General features: G+C 43.7%; 1 protein-coding gene across 2 annotated transcripts; it reads left to right on the top strand.

Annotated features, from left to right (window-relative positions):
• The first annotated feature begins 3 nt into the window (after positions 1–3).
• On the top strand, positions 4–15,467 carry HNRNPM (heterogeneous nuclear ribonucleoprotein M). 2 transcript variants are annotated; one of them, XM_054979337.1, is made up of 13 exons: positions 4–751; positions 842–935; positions 3,066–3,266; positions 5,753–5,906; positions 6,997–7,046; positions 7,542–7,602; positions 8,614–8,715; positions 10,820–10,864; positions 11,800–11,874; positions 12,178–12,276; positions 13,085–13,878; positions 14,151–14,202; positions 14,807–15,467. In XM_054979337.1, exons 1-13 carry the CDS (start codon positions 723–725, stop codon positions 14,968–14,970), a joined length of 1,920 nt encoding a protein of 639 aa, XP_054835312.1. In that variant the 5' UTR covers positions 4–722; the 3' UTR covers positions 14,971–15,467. The 2 variants fall into 2 exon arrangements, with proteins under 2 accessions (XP_054835312.1, XP_054835311.1); XM_054979336.1 differs by having other exon boundaries at positions 638–751; positions 11,797–11,874.
• The last annotated feature ends 2,663 nt before the right edge of the window (positions 15,468–18,130 follow it).

An 18,130-nucleotide genomic window follows, 5' to 3' on the forward strand; every position in this document is an offset into this window, starting at 1 on the left:
ATGACAAATGTAACTGTATGGTGGTGTTGAACTGAACGAACTTGGGAAAAATAGTGTGTATGTAGAAGTGGTTCTATCGTCGGTGCTGCCCCAAAGCTGCTTGGTGGGTGGGCAGGGAGGTGGTGGAAGGAGGCGTGGCAGGCCCAGCAGCACCCCCCTGCTGTGCTCTTTTGGTGTTGGCTGTACGCATGGGTCTTTGTGTACTTCACTGGTATATTAATGTTAAACACTTAGCTTAACTGTCTCTTGTGGTTCTCGTTCGCTGATCTTGTAAGCTTAGTGTGGAAGAGAAGTTGTATAAATGTCAGGTCCGTCTCTTAAATGAAAAAATGATAAAGAGCTGTTGTAGGTGTTAGTGCTTTTCTGTTCAGTGGAAGGATGTTTTAGCATCTTCCCTGAGGGCTGATTGGACCAGAGCGGCTAGGGATTTGATTTCCTAGAGGCAAGCAGGAGCTACAAGGGTGACATCTCTAGAAGTCACAGTGTGTTCTGCCTATTCCTCCTTCTGCGTAAACCCTGGCCATGTAACAGTAGCGTACGGAGTTCAGGTAACAACAGTTGTGTCGGTGTTGAGCAGTGAAGTCTTGATCTTGATCTAACTGTCATAAAGACTAAGTATCCTTTAAAGAGTATTTAACTCTTCAGTACTGAGCTCTCTTACTAACTTGTTTCTTTTCTTTCCTACTCTCCCTCCTTACACATTCTACTCCTTGCTGCTTGCCATGAAATTGCCACACCATCAGGGATGCGCGTAAGTAGCTGTCAGTTGTTGCAGTTGGGTGGAGCCGGAGACCCTAAAGCTAGGAATGTTTGGTGACTTGGCCTTGTTCTCATCCCACAGTGTTGTTGAGTTCAAAATGGAAGAGAGCATGAAAAAGGCTGTGGAGGTTCTGAACAAGCACAGCCTCAGCGGGAGGCCCCTGAAGGTGAAGGAGGTGAGCATAGTTTTCTCCATGCACACACGCCTGTTATGGAAGCTACTGAATAAATGGAGCAAGGGAGGTGTTTGTTTATTAGGGTTTTGAGCAAACACCGTAGGCCTTCTCAATGAAATGGTAGTCCGGTGCTGTCTTATTTTAAATGGATGATGACTGAAAACACTGTTGTGCAGAAACTATGGCTTGTTGGAAAGAAGCCTGGACTGAAACAAGAGATGTGAAGGTCCAGAAAAATGGGGGAAGATGTTTCTTCCCAAAGTCTTTTTTCAGTTTTTCCACCAGAAAAATTTGGAAATGTTGGCAAGCACTGAGGGGGAAAAAGCTCAGGTGAAATGTTTTCTCTTTTTGATTAAGAAAAAACTAGGTCTTATCATTTTGCTCATTCTAAATGTGCAGTCTGTAGTTTCCAATGGAAACACTAGAAAATTTGGTGGAGCACTTAGACTGTTATACTGTGGACTTATACGGCATTTTCTGATTCTTTTCTTTACATGTAAATAATCTTGGCAACAGTTAACATGCTCCAAACATACTGCACTATGAAAGTGTTTCTGTCCAAATAATATGCTTTTTGTTTTCTACCTTCAATGTTTATTTTTTCCTTCCTCTTAGACAGCAAAAATTGACAGTACATGTGCTATAGTAGCATAAAGTTCAGCTGTTTGCAACTCCTTCTCAAATATTAGACATATTTCCATTTTCTTTAAGAAAAATTATACATTTATACTCTTGGATTTTTTAAATATGCCGAATAGTACAGTTTTATATTCTAAGTTATAAATGATGCATTTTGTTGTTAAATCAGTAAAAGAAGTTTAGTTTAGATAGGAAAGCAAGAATTGCGTGTTTTTGTTTTCCCCCAGATTTCTAGTTTCCCCCCAGAAAGAATGGTTTATTTCCGTGACTTTATCATTTCTTAAATTTTTACATCTCTAGCTGCAACTTTTCTTTGAAAATTAATCTTCTATAGTGTGTAAAGATTTTTTTAGTGGAAGAGCCTCTATCATGTAAAGCCCTCCAACTCTCCTTGAGTTTAGTTCAGAGTTTCCTAACCTTTTTGAGCCTATGATCACCTTTGGAATTTTGAGAATGGGTGTGAGTGCCACTCCAAAATGGCTGCTTTGGAAGCAGAGCCAAACACAAACCTCCCTCCTCACTTAAAAAGGGATAGCAGAAGGGTAATAAAAAGAATCAGAGGAAACCCCACAGGGAGGAATAAAAAAGAAGGAAATCTTGAAGGGAGAATGGAACCATAAGCCATGGAATGGAACCATGTTTATCAGTCTTCCTGATCCTACAGTGGCTACTACAACTATTGCATCTGTGGAAAACCCATTTATTTGAATGAGGAGAAGCCAATAACAAGCCCCACCTTACAAAGGCCTTACCCACTTTCTGAAAAGTGTGGTGAGTGCAATGAAGCCCACGGGTACTATGTTGGGGTGTTAGGTCTAGTTCAATTCTGCCACATTGAGAACTTGGTCCATTACTGTAGCCTGTTTTGGGTGGTGGCAGGAGATCATCACTTGCCATTTTAGGATTGTTCCTTTCCTTGGGACTATCTAAGATTGCAGTGACTTAGATGTGCCTCGTGCTGTGGGTTGTTTCTGTAATCAGCAGGAGCTCCCACCCCTGCCATTCCTCCTGGGAATTTGCTGTTGGTTGTAGTCAGCCAAGCTCTACATTTAATCCGTTTCCATGAAGCATTCTTGTTCACTGTGAGTTGCTTCCGTCACTTAGACCGATTCTCAAGGAACTGACCCTCAACTCCCCTCTCCTGTTTCCCAGAGATTTTCATCTTTGATTATTATGCTTACTAGGGCTACAGGGGAAGAGAAAGCTCTTCTGCACTCAAATTCTTTGTGCTCTCAGGAAGCTTGTGTCCAGATCCCAGGTGCCTACAGAGTTCGAAATTAAAACTAGGACACCTCACAAATCAGCTACTATGTGCAGGACTTGAGAGAACAAGGGCTTGCTTGTTTAGCAAAAAGCCTGGCAACCAGTGATGGGCAAGCAAACCCTGTGCGAGGGGGTGCTGCTTTTTCTTTCCTCACCTATTTGGAGCGGGGGCGGGGATCATAATGTGCTGAGAGCAGACCTTACATTAACTCATTCCTTCTGTTGTAGGATCCTGATGGAGAACACGTCAGAAGAGCTGTGCAGAAGGCCATGGCAGCGTCTGGTGGTGGGATGGGGATTGGGCCTGGGCCTGGCGGCCCTGGGATGGTCAACATCCCTCCCAGCATCCTCAATAACCCCAACATTCCAAACGAGATCATCCACGCCCTGCAGGCCGGCAGGCTGGGGAGTACAGTCTTTGTGGCAAATGTGAGCCTTTTTTATTATTTATTCATTTACAAAATTTATACCCTGCTTTTTTTGCCCTGATCAGGGCTTACCTAGGCAGCTAGCAGATTGAAAAGATGCATAATAAAAGCCATTAAAACCAAACACGTTGAAACAAATCTAGCTAAAAATGCACATACAAAACCATTAAAAACAGCGTTTAAAACCTGAAGCAGAAAGGATGGCTCACTGGTGAAATGCCAGATGAAAAAGTCTTCACCTGCTGGTGGGAAACAATGACCAAAGGGGATAAGTGAGTTTCTTTGGGGAGAGACTTGCTGAGATTTGGTGCTACAACTGAGAGGGTCCTCTTCCAGGTTGCCACTCACCTAACATCAGAAGGCAGGGGCAACTGAAGCAGGCCCTTGGGAGAGAACAGTAGCAGTCATGTAGGTTCAGGTGGTCCTTCAGGTATGCTGGCCTCAAGCTTTGTAGGTCTTAGTGGTCAACATCAGTACTTTGAACTGTACCTGGAAACAGTTTGGGAGCCAGTATAGATGGGCCATAACTGGAGTGATACGGTCCCTTTGACCCATTTCAGTCAACATTCTGACTGCAATGTTCTCTACTAATCGAAGCTTTTGAATGCTTTAGAAGGCAGCCGCATGTAGTGTGTTGCAGTAATCTGATCTAGATAGCTACCAGTTCAGCCATGACACCTTAACTAGCAACCTTGATAAGTGCTTGTTTGTATGACACATCTGGAGTTTTCCAGTAGTTTTTAAAACTTTACCTTCTTACCCAAATTCTGGATTAAATGTGGAGTTTGGGAGCCAGTATAGATGGGCCATAACTGGAGTGATACGGTCCCTTTTTCCCATTTCAGTCAACATTCTGACTGCAATGTTCTCTACTAATTGAAGCTTTTGAATGCTTTAGAAGGCAGCCGCATGTAGTGTGTTGCAGTAATCTGATCTAGATAGCTACCAGTTCAGCCATGACACCTTAACTAGCAACCTTGATAAGTGCTTGTTTGTATGACACATCTGGAGTTTTCCAGTAGTTTTTAAAACTTTACCTTCTTACCCAAATTCTGGATTAAATGTGGAGGAAATCCAGTTTTTCATGAGCACTAAATTGCCTTCACTATAAATCCACTTGCACAACTATTGATACAGCAGAGCAATATCATTCAACTGTCAACGGGAGTCGTTTCTTTGGATTAGAGATCTATACCTGTTCTGATTTCTGGGCCATCTTTCAGTCTCTAAACATACAAGACTCTGAAGTGAGATTGTATTCTCTTAGTGATTTCTTAGAAAGCGCTGGTGTGATGCCTTTTGGAATTCCTGCAGGGACCCTTGCATTCAGAGACCTGAGGGAGGGATTCACTAGATAGAGGGCATTTTCTGTTACAACACCCCAGTTGCGGAACTTCCTTTCCACTTAGCTTCACCCAGTGCCTACACTGTCAACTTCTGTGTCTCTGAGGAGTGTTCTGTACCCTGGTTTCTGATACTGATTTTATACATGTTGAAAAGCTGGTTCTGTTAGTGTTTTGCTTTGCTTGCCTTTGTTATTGTGGTAGATGGTTGCTGTCTTGTAGTTTACTTTAATGTAATGTGTTGAACCCCAAAATGAGTTAAGCCTCATACGAAAAACAGGAGTCCAGCAAGCACATGCTTAAAAATTTTTCATTTAGATGTTGCTGGTTGGACCTAAAGGTTGGCTGTAAAATATTGATTGCTGTTGCCCTGGAGAATGTAGGTAGTTACATTTGAATTGAACCTGGCACTTTCTGCATGTAAAGCTGATGCTCTGCTCCTACTAATACCCTTCACTACAGAGCGGGGAGTTTGGTAAGAACTTTTAGCTAATTTCAGGCAACACCTCAGGCTATCTCTGCAGGGAAATTCATCTTAAGGATAGTTCCTAAGTACCAAGTGATCCAAGGAGGTAGAACAATAGGACAGAGGGACTAAGATCCTGCTTGTTCTGAAGGCATTTGCATACAGGTCACCATGACGAAGAGGACGATGAACTGCTGTTTTTCCCTTATTGAACAAAAACCAAAGTTGCATTCTGGTTTGTTCTGCTAGAAGAGCCTTGTTTGGAAAAGTTTGCCAATAAAACTATTGAATAGTAGGGAAAGGTGGGTTCAGATCCCTGCATGGCAATGAGAAAACACAAGAATATTTGGGCAGAATCACTTTCTCTCTACCTGATTCGACTTCATAGGGTGATTGCGAAGATAAAACAAGAGGATGGAACTATGTATTCTGAGCTCCTTAGAGGAAGGCCAAGACATTCAGAAACAGTTCACAGCATTTCTTTGTCCAGTGCACAACTAACTTGTGGAACATGAAAAGCTCTCCAAGTCTGTTGTACATGGCACTCAGTGTACACATAAATTGAGCAGGGTCTACATATTTAAACCATAAAGATCCTGACGTTTTAAAAATGTCACACGGAAGCTTTCTCTGGCTTCTGACATAATGCTTGTTTGTTCCTCCCTCTAATCTCTTCAGTTGGATTACAAAGTTGGCTGGAAGAAACTAAAGGAAGTGTTCAGCATGGCTGGTGTGGTTGTCCGTGCAGACATCTTGGAAGACAAAGATGGCAAGAGTCGTGGGATCGGCACAGTGACATTTGAGCAAGCCATTGAAGCTGTTCAAGCTATCTGTATCCTTTTCTAGGGTGTGGCTTAATTCTCACTGTTTCAGTGAAATAGCTTCTTGTTATCTGGGGTGCAGTGGACTTTTTCTCCATGTTAAAAATCAACCCTCTCTGGAGACAGCATGCTTGAGTGAAGTGCTAGGCTTACAGCCGTTTCTTCTGAAATGGCGGGTTTTAACTGAGTTTTCATATATTGGAATGCTTGTTTCATTTTTAACAGAGGATCATTCAGTCATGATCTTCCACCTCGCCATCTGAAATGGTACAATCTAGAGACAGATTCCTCCTCTCTTCATACGAAGTGACCAGGTCTAAGCTGTCAGTGGTCTTCTGTGTCTTACATATTAGAGTTATGAGAGCCAGTTTGGTATCGTGGTTAAGAACACGGGACTCTAATCTGGAGAACAAGGTTTGATTCTTCACTCCTCCACCTGAAGCCAGCTAGGTGACCTTGGGTCAGTCACAGCTTCTAGGAGCTCTTTCAGCCCCACCCACCTCACAGGGTGATTGTTGGGATAATAATAACATACTTTGTAAACCGCTCTGAGTGGGTGTTAAGTCATCCTGAAGGGTGGTATATAAACCGAATGTGGTGGTGGTGGTGGTGGTGATGATGATGAGGTGCCACTTTCCTCTTCGGCCATCAGGACAGTGTAGTGAGTGTTTAATAAGGTGGCAAAAGGAAGTGAATAGGCACACATGCTTAAATTTCTGTTTCTAAGCTGAGAAGCAAAATCAAAAAGAGTCCAGTAGCACCTTTAAGACTAACCAATTTTATTGTAGCATAAGCTTTCGAGAATCAAGTTCTCTTTGTTCTCGAAAGCTTATGCTACAATAAAATTGGTTAGTCTTAAAGGTACAACTGGACTCTTTTTGATTTTGCTACCACAGACTAACATGGCTAACTCCTCTGCATCTAAGCTGAGAAGAAAAGAAGTGGTCATTCCTTTGGGGCAAAGAATTTTTAGCCACTGTTGGCCTGGCTAGGCAGGTGGGCTAGAGTAAAATGAATAGGTTGGTGTTGCGTGCTTTTTGCGATCTTGTGCTTTTTTTCTTCTCCATGCTTTCTGGGTTATCCTTGACCTCATACACCCAGCCATGTTCAACGGGCAGCTGCTGTTTGATAGACCAATGCATGTCAAGATGGTAAGTGTAAGTCTGAAATCTGACAGGGTGGAGAGGGGGTGAGGTTGCTGGATCCTGCTGATCCCTTCTGACAATGGTGATGCTTTCTTGAGAAAGAGGAGCCTTCCGTGATGAAAGAGGCTAGAAGGAAAGGACCACTATTTGAAGAATGAATTTGCAGGATCCAACTCAAGGTGCTCAAACTCTAGTTCTCCTTCTCTCAGGAGACCCTCTTTCCCTGCATATCTTCAAGTGTCATGTCTAGGCGTGGCCAGTAAACCAGCTCAATTTATTTGAGTTTGTGTGTAGTGTGCTTTAATTGAGGCACTTGAGACTTGGTTTCAGTGGCTGATTTGAAGGATTTTATATGAATTTTATTGTCTCCATATGAACAATGGAAAGATGGGCTATAAATGTTTCTAGTGAGTACAAGGCCACCATTAAAGTCTTCCTTTCTTTACATATCCTCTCTAAATACTTCCTTCATGTTTTGTGGTTTGTTGCTGCCTCTTCCAGGATGAACGAGCATTGCCCAAAGGAGACTTTTTCCCTCCAGAACGGCCCCAGCAGCTTCCTCGTAAGTGCACCCATGCATCTCAGCAGTTGAGTTAAATGCCTGCCTTAAGACCTCTAGGGAGAAGTCACACATTGCCTGCTTTTCCCTTGGGCCGTGCGTCTGCTCTAAGCGCAGAAGCCAGGTTGCTTGTTCTTCCTGTCATATATAGTGAGCATTGCTTATAATATCTGTGGGAATTGATTATATGAAGTTAGAAGCCAAATTTTGCAGTCTTCACTGTTGTATTAGGAAATTTCATTTGTAGTCCTCCTTCCCAGGTGTTCTCTGCTCTCTAGGAATCTTTTTCTTCCTTTGGCTATTTACAACATTTGGGAAGAGACCTTATTAAAAAGATGGCCATGAAATCTATCACATATATTAAACCAGTAAACTCTGAAGACGTTTTGGCTGTCATCAGCTGATTTATTTCATTGCAAGCTACTCCCAAAGCTTGTCGAAATCATTTTTAAAACAACTCCTGGATGTAAACAGTGAATTGCAAGAGCCAGGTGCAGAGTGATTACGTTGGGAAGAGAGGCTAGATGTGATTCCCTTCAGTATTGAACCTCTGAAGATGCTTATACAGATTCTGGCTGTCAGTCCCTCTGGCCAAGTGTCTCCTCTCACAGGCAGTCGCTCTTTGGGAGATAAGCCTAGAGCCAGTGAGGTGTTATATTTAGTGTCAGATAAGGATCTGGGAGACGTGGGTTTGAATCCTCACTCTGCCATGGAGGCTTGCTGGGTGAACTTGGGCCAGTCACACACTCCTCTTTGTCTACCTCACAAAGTTGTTGTGATAAGGAAATGGAGGAGAGGAGAATGAAGTAAGCCACTTTGTGACTCCACTGGGGAGAAAGGCCAAAGTATAAATGAAATAAAATCAAATAAATTCTTTTAATTGGAGATTGAATCTGGGGCCTTCAGCATGTAAACTAGGTGCTCTTCCACTGAGCCACAAGACTCTTGTAAGTTTTGTACATGCTTAGCTGCTGTGAGCTTGTGCAGATTTTTAAAAAAGTTTTCTCTTTTCAGATGGACTTGGGGGCATCGGCATGGGGCTGGGGCCAGGAGGGCTACCTATTGATGCAAACCACTTAAATAAGGGGCTTGGCATGGGCAACTTGGGGCCTGGAGGTGAGTTGAGAAATTGTTCTTGGCCATTCCTCCCATTGCTATGTTTCTGTTTCCAGATCTTATAACTCTCTGCATCTTGTGTGGGGTGGAGAGGCTTTTATTATCTTTGCCCCGTTGCCAGATGTGGGCTTTTGGGCCCCCAAGCAGCTCATCTGCTTTATGAAAGCAATGGTGCCTCAAGGGAGATCTGGCTGTAGAGTTTTCTCTCATACACGCTCCTTGTAACATCGTGTCAGAGCTCTGTGCTGTGTAGTGGTTTGCCCGTTGACCTTTAAAAGCTGCAGTGTAACAAAGCATCTTGCTCCTTAAGGGGATTTTTTCTTTGGTATCTTGAACACAGTTGAATTTGAGTGCTGTCTAGAAGCCTTTACTTGAAATGAAAGCTGATACCTTCTGGACCACAAACATGAACAGAAGTGCTTGCTACCAAGATGCTGCATGTAACCATCTGATGCTCTAAGCCACCTGGGAGATGTGACTGCAGATGGAATACAAAGTTCCATTTGTAGTTCAGAGATCCGTAGAGAAATCTAAAAATGGTTGTGTTGTACCTCTATTTGCAAAATAGGGAGCAAGCATTTGAGAACCACAGAACTCTGCATTGAGCTGGATGCTCGGTCCAAAAATAGGGAGGGGCATGGCTTGCAGTTTGTAGAGTCTTAAAATGAAATACTAGATAAATTGCAGACTTGATCGCAAAAGGAACTTCAAGATGCAACAGGCTAATGGGATAGATAATCAAAACGAAGACTACTGTCTCTTTAAGAGTATAACAGCTGGCAGTTGATCAGATTGTTTCCCTAACAAATGGGAGAAGGCAGAACCAACATTTATTTTGTATGGCATACCAAGTAGAGCTTGCTACTGTCAGAACAGAATATGGAGGAAACAGAATGGTTTCCAATTGGCAAGAGTGTTAGCCAAGGATGCATATTATCTCCCTACCTATTCAACCTCTATGCAGAGCATATCATAAGGAAGGCTGGATTTAATCTAGAAGAAGGTGGAGTGAAAATTGGTGGAAGGAACATTAACAATTTGAGATATAAAGATGATACCACATCACTGGCAGAAAACAGTGAAAACTTGCAATGACTACTGATGAAAGTTAAAAGAAAAAGTGCCAAAGCAGGATTACAGCTGAAGATCAAGAACACAAAAGTCATGACTACTGAGGAATTACACAATTTTAAAGTTGACAATGAGGAAACTTAAATTGTTCAAGATTTCCTATTCCTTGGTTCAATCATCAACCAAAAGGGAGAGTGCAATGAAGAAATCTGATTGAGATTTGGAAGAGCAGCTGTGAGGGAGCTAGAGAAGATCCTTAAAAGATGTCTCTGGGAACCACGATCAAGATTATCCAAACTATGGTATTCCCCATTACTATGTATGGATGTGAAAGCTGGACAGTGAAGAAAGCTGACAGGAAGAAAATAGATTCATTTGAAATATGGTGCTGGAGGAGAGTTTTGCGGATACCATGGACAGCCAAAAAGACAAATAAGCAGGCACTAGATCAAATCAAGCCTGAATTCTCCCTAGAAGTTAAAATGACAAAACTGAGGTTATTATACTTTGGTCACATCATGAGAAGGCAAGATTCTCTGAAAAAGTCAATAATGCTAGGAAAAGTGGAAGGCAGCAGGAAAAGAGGAAGACCTAAAATGAGACAGCTTGATTCATAGTTCCATTTTAAGACTTTGCGTTTGAAGAATCCTTCTTTAATGCCTGAATTTGGTATTTCTTTTGTTCAAGAGAACATGTGCCACATCTCTTGTGTGCTTTGGAAGGGTGTGTGTGTCCATTCTTCCATTGATCTTAATTAAACATATGAAGCTGCCCTGTACTGAACCAGACCATTGGTCTATCAAAGGCAGTATTGTCTTTTTTAACTGGCAGTGGCTTTCCGTAGTCTAGGCCAAGGTCTTTCACATCACCTTCTACCAGGGCCTTTTAACTGGAAATGCCAGGGATTGGACCTGTGACGTTCTGCTTGCCAAGCAGGTAGTCTATTACTGCCACTCTGGGGAATCTGAGAAAAGGAGTACAGATAAAGCAGTGTGCATAAATATCTGTCTAATTCTCACACTGTCTCTTTTAGGAATGGGCATCGAAGGTTTGGGCTTTGGAATGAACAAAATGGGAGGTGAGTGCCACAACCTGAGGGCAGAGACGTGCTTTAGTTTCAGTTTTGCAAGAGTGGTCACCTGCTCCTCCCCCCCCCTGTCTCCCTTCAGCATCTGGTTGTTGTTCAGGGGGGATAAAGGACCCCTTGCATTGCTTTGTTTTGACCCATTTGTGTCTTGTTGGCAGTCTACAGTTTTTGCAGTGTTACAGTTGTATGGCTCTGCAGCTTTGCAGATGGTTGCCCCAGTTGAAAACTTGAAAGACTAAGCCCTTCGTAGGGCTCACTTTTTTCTCCCCCTCAAATAGTAAGCCAGGGCTCTGAAAGTTGGCCTTGTATACATGCTGGCCAGCAAGGGTCAGGGTCAGGTAAGCTGCTTACATTTGTGAGTGTTTCCATTCTGTATTTGAAAGAGAGCCCAGTGCTAAGTTAGGATTCTTGGCTCAAATGAAACATCTACCCAACCATGAACTAAGCACTTTCAGGTGGGCTTTGGGCTTTCATTGACACCTTTTAGATAAAAAGGGAGTTACTTGGTTAATCCTGTGCCAGATACAAAATTTATTATTTTAATTTCACTTCTCACTGTAAGATACAAAGTGACCATACAGTGGTGGTCAAGCCTAACATGAAAAGATACAGTCCATTGATAAACTAAAATCCAACTGTAGAAATAGCCCATTATTGTCCCAAGTTTCAAAAACGATCATCTAGTTTTGTAACACAAAGTCAAAAACAGCCAAATCCCCAAACAGTGTAACAACCCATAAATAAGAGCCCTACGAAACACCTCTTTACATCACTTCCATGGAGGGATTAGATTTTTTTGTAAAAATTTATTGCTGTACTTCTGTGTACTTCTTTCCTACTATGCCCCCACTCCCCATTCTGATTGCCAAAATCTGCATCTGGCTTGTTTTCCTTAGTGCCTAATACAATCTATATATATTTAGCAGGAATGGAAGGCCCTTTCAGTGGCATGGACAGCTTGGCCCGTTTCCCTTCTGGGATGAACCTTGCCAGGATGAGCGGTGAGAACCTGGATGTTTGGGCTTGAGAAATGTTGTGTTTAATGGATCTGGGGAAGGAGAGTGGGAATGTTGGGGAAAGAATATCCAAATCACTAATCCTCAATCTCAGCTACTCCCTTTGTTTCATTCTGTACACCTCTGAATTCTTGGGGGGGGGGCGGGGGGTGCTTGCTTTCATGCCTTGTCTGTGAGCTTCCCAGAAGCACATGGCTGACAGCTGTGGGAAACAAGATGCTTTTCTTACTGAGATAAAGCGTGTGGCTGTTCTAGTAGAGAATTAAATCTCTCCCTTCTTCCTTCCAGAAATGGATCGTGCAATTGGAGGTAGCTTTGAAAGAGACTTCCCCAGAAATGAAATGGGAATGCCTCGTAATTTTGGAGACACCCTGGAAAGAGGAATAGGTATATGGACCTGATTTACTAGTTTGAGGTATCGTTCCTGTGCATCATGGCCTGGCTTGGAATTCTGTGTCTTTGCTGAGTCAGTACAAAACTTGGCCCCTTAAGGGTGCCTTTTTGGCTCAGACTGGGTGTGTATACACTGGCTGGGTTATCTGAGCAGCAGTATCTGTGCTCTTAGGGCTTATTTGCACAAGAAAATCAGAAGCTTTTGAGTTTCAGGAGGAAGGGTAATGGTGTGGAATATTGTTAGGTTGGTTCTTGCGCTGCCTAGCCAGGGGCTTGTTGTGAGAGAGGTCTTGGCCATATCTTTCTTGAGAATAAAAGGAAGGTCTAAAAAGTGCAGGGATGGGGGAAAGACTTTTGTAACTAGTTTATGGGTGGATCCCACAAATCTGTGCTGCTAACAGTGGTGCTTTCCTCAGGCATAAGGAGACTTCACCCAAGATGAGAAGCTTTGAAAGACACTTACATTGAGGGAAGCACTCCTTGCACAGAAAAAAGCCATTACTGCCAGAATGGATCTGTGGGATCCAAGCTAAAGTTTGTCTTGTTTTATGGGACCAAACTAAGCACCAGTGGTTTGTTGCTATCAAATTTATTTCCTTTGGATTGGATTATGTGAGTCTGCTTTATTAGCAATGATGCTTTGCTCAGGCACAGGGCGCCTTCCCTTGAAATCAGAAGTGAACCTTGCATTGGGGGATGGATCTCAGTGGAAATCATTCTGCAGCCCAGTGGGATTGTGTTTCTTAGCACTGTCAAATTCTTGTCAATACTGACATGGTCACATCCTGTGTTTTCATTACAGGTGGTGCTGGTGGAGCCAGTATCCCTACAATCGATAGGATGGCCCCTGGAATTGATCGTATGGCCACAGGGATGGATAGGCTGCCCTCTGGGATGGGACATGGAATGGAGAGAGTGGGGTCCGAGATGGACAGGATGGGGCTGGTGCTGGACCGCATGGGCTCCAGTGTAGATAGGATGGGATCTGGCATTGACCGGATGGCACCTCTTGGTATTGACCACCTAGCATCCAGCATAGACCGGATGGGCTCTGGGATAGACAGGATGGGCACAGGGATGGAAAGAATGGGTGCTGGCCTTGGCTTTGGCCTTGACCGGATGGGGTCGGCTATGGACCGTGTCGGTACCACCATGGACAGGATGGGCACTGGTGTAGACCGAATGGGAACCAGCATGGATAGAATGGGACTGGGCATGGAGCGTATGGTACCTGCCGGGATGGGGCCCGTATTAGATAGGATGCCAGCAGGGTTAGACCGCATTGGGGCTGCCCCCATTGACCGGATGGGACTGGACCGTATAGCGGCTTCCAATATGGACAGGATGGGGCTAGACCGCATGGGGGCTGCTGCCACGAGCATGGAGAGAATGGGGCCAGCCATGGGGCAGGGTATGGGTGCAGGGCTAGACAGGATGGGGCTGGCCATGGGCAACACCTTCGAGAGGACAATGGATATGGACCGGGGAAACTTTGCCGCTGGAACCTTCACTGGAGCCCTTGGAACTGGAGGGCCTGCCACCGTTGCTGCTGCTCCCGGCGTGGCCAGGAAAGCTTGCCAGATTTTTGTGAGAAATGTGAGTCGATAGGATGCTGATGGGGATGTTTCTGCTTTGAAGTAGGATAACTTAGTGGCAAGCCACTGGCTTGGTGTTCGAGTTGTCACCTTACCCATTCCAGTGGTGAGAATGGCAGGATGAGCTGGGGGGAAGCAGTTCTATAGGCCTGCATGTCCGTGGAATGGGGTCTGGTCTGGTAAGCCCTTGGATGCAATGTCTGAGCTTCAGCTAATGTTAGTTGTAACCAATAAAGCAGCATATTGATGATGATGGCTTTTTTTTCTTTCCAGCTTCCTTTTGACTTCACATGGAAAATGCTGAAAGACAAGTTCAATGAATGCGGTGAGTAAAAAGTGATGATCCCAGTCTTCCTTCAGAGAGATCGGAGTGGCATACAGGGGACTCCCCACATGCACTAAATCTCACAATATCACTTTGAGGGCGGCTGGCTCTACCTGTGGATCGAGTCCAAAACTGTATTCAGCTAGATTAAACTGCAACTTTTTAAGCCTCTGTGTAAAAATATGTATGCCCTCCTTTGAGTGTAAAACCTCCAAGGTGGTTATCCAGTATTAAAACAATGTTGTATCAGAACAGTCGAATTAGACACTCATTAAATGGAAGATAGTAAAGTGGGAATGTTGGGCAGTATTCCATAAGCAGGGAATCACCACAGGAAAAATGTCTGGTTTCCTCCTCTGAAAGGCAGGGCACAGCCTCAGAAAATTGATCATATGGTTCCCATGTTCTTGGCTCATCATTATGAACATTATGCTTAAGAACATTGACAAGTGGGGTGCAGATCTTTCTGCCGGGCTGCCTGACTGCAGTTGTAGAATGTGAACAGTTCAGAGGAATCCGCTGATAGGACCCTGATGGCCAGAAACCTGCCAGCATTTCTCCCTTGCATCCGCAAAGTTACATCCTCATGTTAACTCTCCCTCAGGTCATGTCCTGTATGCAGACATCAAGATGGAGAGCGGAAAGTCAAAAGGGTGTGGTGTGGTTCGGTTCGAGTCCCCTGAGATCGCTGAGAGAGCCTGCCGCATGATGAATGGGATCCAGCTCCGTGGCAGAGAGATTGATGTGCGAATTGATAGGAATGCTTAAGTTGACCTTTTTAAATACAGAGGAAGTGTTGGGTTTGTACTTGTCTAAAACTTTTTTTTAAATTGACCTGGATGTAAAGATGGATTAAACAACTCAGTTGCTTTCTAGAGTAATTTTAATTCCTTTTTTTAAAAAAGGTGTTTTGCATTGAAACTGTTTAAAATGTACAATCCTGTGTTTTTTTGTAGTGGTGTCATCTTGTTGAATTTAAAGATGTATACAATATGTCTGATGATAAATTCCAGTTTTTGGCGGCTTTTTCTGTCCTCTATCTACCCCTTGTTAGAAAAACTCGGGCGGGGTGGGGGCAGACTTCCCAAGAAAGCCAGCAATGCTGATAACTGTGTTCTCCTGTGGACAGTGGATCCTTTGGAAATTGCTCTGAATGTCTGAACTTTTAAGTATGCTGGGAATGTATGAGTAGTATCTGAGTTGGACTGAAACCATCTGTCTTGTATTGGCTCTGTCACTATTAAACCATTTTCGTGTGGCTTGTATTACTGTGTTGATTGTCCATGTCTGGTACACAAAGGAGCAGGCTTTATGCCATATTTCTGTTCATCAGACAGCGGGGGGCGGGGAGGGGGGAGCCACCCTGGCTGTGGAGTTATAAGAACAGGTCATTTTGCAAGACAGTGTTGTGCCCAAGCAAACTCGGCAATCTTATGTAAAATGCAGGTGCAAAACTACTACCCAATGAAATTGCTTTACACAGAGTTTGCCAGTAATTCATTTGACCTTAGTGCACAGTGGGCTTAGACTGGCTGTGGCTCTTCAGAATTTCAGAAAGGTCTTTTCAAATCTTGTTCCTTTTACTAAGAATTGAATATGGGACCTTGCACATTTTAAATATGTGCTCCTCTTGACCAGCACTATTATGACAGACAACCCTTAAGTGGAATCTTCATGTTAAGGTCATTTTTATGACAATACACTGCTGTCGACAGGGTTTCCTTAGTCAAGAACATGGGCACTGCAGTTCTTGAAAGATAACATTATCTTAAAAGCCCATGTGTTCTAAAACCTGATCTATTTTATGCTGGCATTGTTTGGTATTAGGTGATTGTGTTTATGATTCAGCCTCCAGTTCAGTGGGCAATCTCCCCTGCTTCCCTATCAGTAGAGTAATTTGTATCATACACAATGAAATCCAAAACGAACACAATCCATGAAAATACCTTTCGCTAGAGCCACTCAAAATTGCATGTGTGCACATGTGTGTGTGTGGGCGGGGGGCATGGGGGAAGGATGGCTTGATACTCATTGATTTTAAGGACTTGAGGTACAAAAGTGCTACAGGGAGGGGGGGGCTGCTATGGTGCTTGATCCTCATTGGATTTGGGGCTCATGGATTTTTGTTCCTACAATACACATAAAATAATGCCAGCCCTAGATCAGTTTGATGGGTGGTGATGTAAATACCTCAAAAGTAAGACTATAAATAAAATCTGTTGTCAGTTAGCGATGTCCTGTTTCTAAAACTGCAGTTGTTTGGAAACATCAAATTAATCAAAGTGCCTCACTGCTACAGGGTAGTTTATCACAAGCCTTTGCATCAGGAGCTCAGGTATATTACAGTAATTTGATCTGCTTTGGGCTAATACTGTTGGTGATTTCACCTGAAGAATCAGCGCACTTTTGGTCCATAGCTTTTGGAACTGCAGTCTTAAACACAGTTCCTGGGGAAACAAAAGAGTCCAGTAGCACCTTTAAGACTAACCAACTTTACTGTAACAAGCTTTCGACGAAGAGAATTGTGGTTTTCGAAAGCTTACACTACAGTAAAGTTGGTTAGTCTTAAAGGTGCTACTGGACTCTTCTATTTTGCAACTACAGACTAACACGACTAACTCCTCTGGATCTAGTTCCTGGGGAATAAATCTGATCACTGTTGACGGAACTGACAAATATGCTGAGACTTGCAGTGTAAGTTAAAGCAAGAACTTAAAACAGTGAGACAGAGAGCTGGTATCTTTAAAGAATTGATAGGTGGGTCTTAGAAAGAATGTAGCTGACAGGAGAGGACAACTGGTTTTGAGTACCAGCTGAGCTCATATGGACAAATTGCCTTTCTCAATCACTTATCCAACCTTACTGCTACATGTAGGTTCAGTGATCTGGTGATCATTTGGGCTGATAAGTTAGTGACATTTAGGGTTTCCATGCCATTATCGATTGAATGCAGCAGTCTCGAGGACTTTAGGGAAGCAACTTAATACACTTTCGAAAATAAAATTGTGTGAAAAAGGCAGGACGGGTGGAGTTGCTTTCTATTATAGTGCCTGCTGCCTTGGATGCCAGTGAGGATGGCTGTTGAATAATAACAGATTCAAGGCTTACAGGAACACATCAAACTGCCTTGCATCAGACCCTGGTCCATCCAATTCTATTTTCTCAGATCGGCAGCAGCTCTATGCTTTCAGGTAGAGGTCTTTCACGTCACCCGCTACCTGAGTGTTTTAAAAAGATGCTGGGGATTGAACCTGGCAGAATCTGCATGTCAAGAGGATGCTTATCAGTGAGTAACAGCCTCTCCCTTTCTTATGTAGTCCTTTGTACCATCAGCACCCAGAAGCCAAAGCTGGCTTCTGTTTCTTCCTAAGCAATTGCTAATCGGAGACAGACTGCTCCTAACCACGGAAGGTTCCAGTTAGCCTTCATCGCAGCCACTGCGGGGGCAATTCTGCCATCTAAGCTTGCTCACTGTTCTAATTTGACACAGGAAGGAAACAGACATGGTTGATTTTCATGAAAGAAGCCGGGGGGGGGGGGCAGGGGCGGAATATGAATGGGGCTCTGCCTCTTATGCAACCATTTTAGAGGCTTCATGCTTTCTCTCCCCACTATGCTTTGGTAAGGTTTGCAGCTCCAGGGTCAGGAAATTCCTGGAACTTTGGAGGATGGAGCCTGGAAAGGGCTGAGCTTGGGGAAGGACCTCAGCACAGTATAATGCCCTAAGTATAAGAGTCCACCCTTCAAAGCAGCCATTTGATCTCCACTGTAACTCATTTCTAGGCCCTGGAGTGGAGATCAATTGTAATTCCAGGAGCTCTCCAGCCACCTCCTGGAGGTTGGCAACCAGTCCCGCCTCACGTCTTCTGACGGATTCTCTGTATGGGCCGAGCAAAGAACACTCCAAAAGAGCGCAAGCCAAGCGCTC

Source organism: Eublepharis macularius, chromosome 5, assembly GCF_028583425.1.
Source record: "Eublepharis macularius isolate TG4126 chromosome 5, MPM_Emac_v1.0, whole genome shotgun sequence".
NCBI classification, from domain to species: domain Eukaryota; kingdom Metazoa; phylum Chordata; class Lepidosauria; order Squamata; family Eublepharidae; genus Eublepharis; species Eublepharis macularius.

Excerpts from the sequence above, each read along its gene's own strand:
- HNRNPM (XM_054979336.1), top strand. The coding sequence starts at position 723 with ATGAAATTGCCACACCATCAGGGATGCGC. Across the intron at positions 936-3,065 it reads GGCCCCTGAAGGTGAAGGAG|GATCCTGATGGAGAACACGT; the intron begins GTGAGCATAGTT and ends CTTCTGTTGTAG. Across the intron at positions 14,203-14,806 it reads AGACAAGTTCAATGAATGCG|GTCATGTCCTGTATGCAGAC; the intron begins GTGAGTAAAAAG and ends ACTCTCCCTCAG.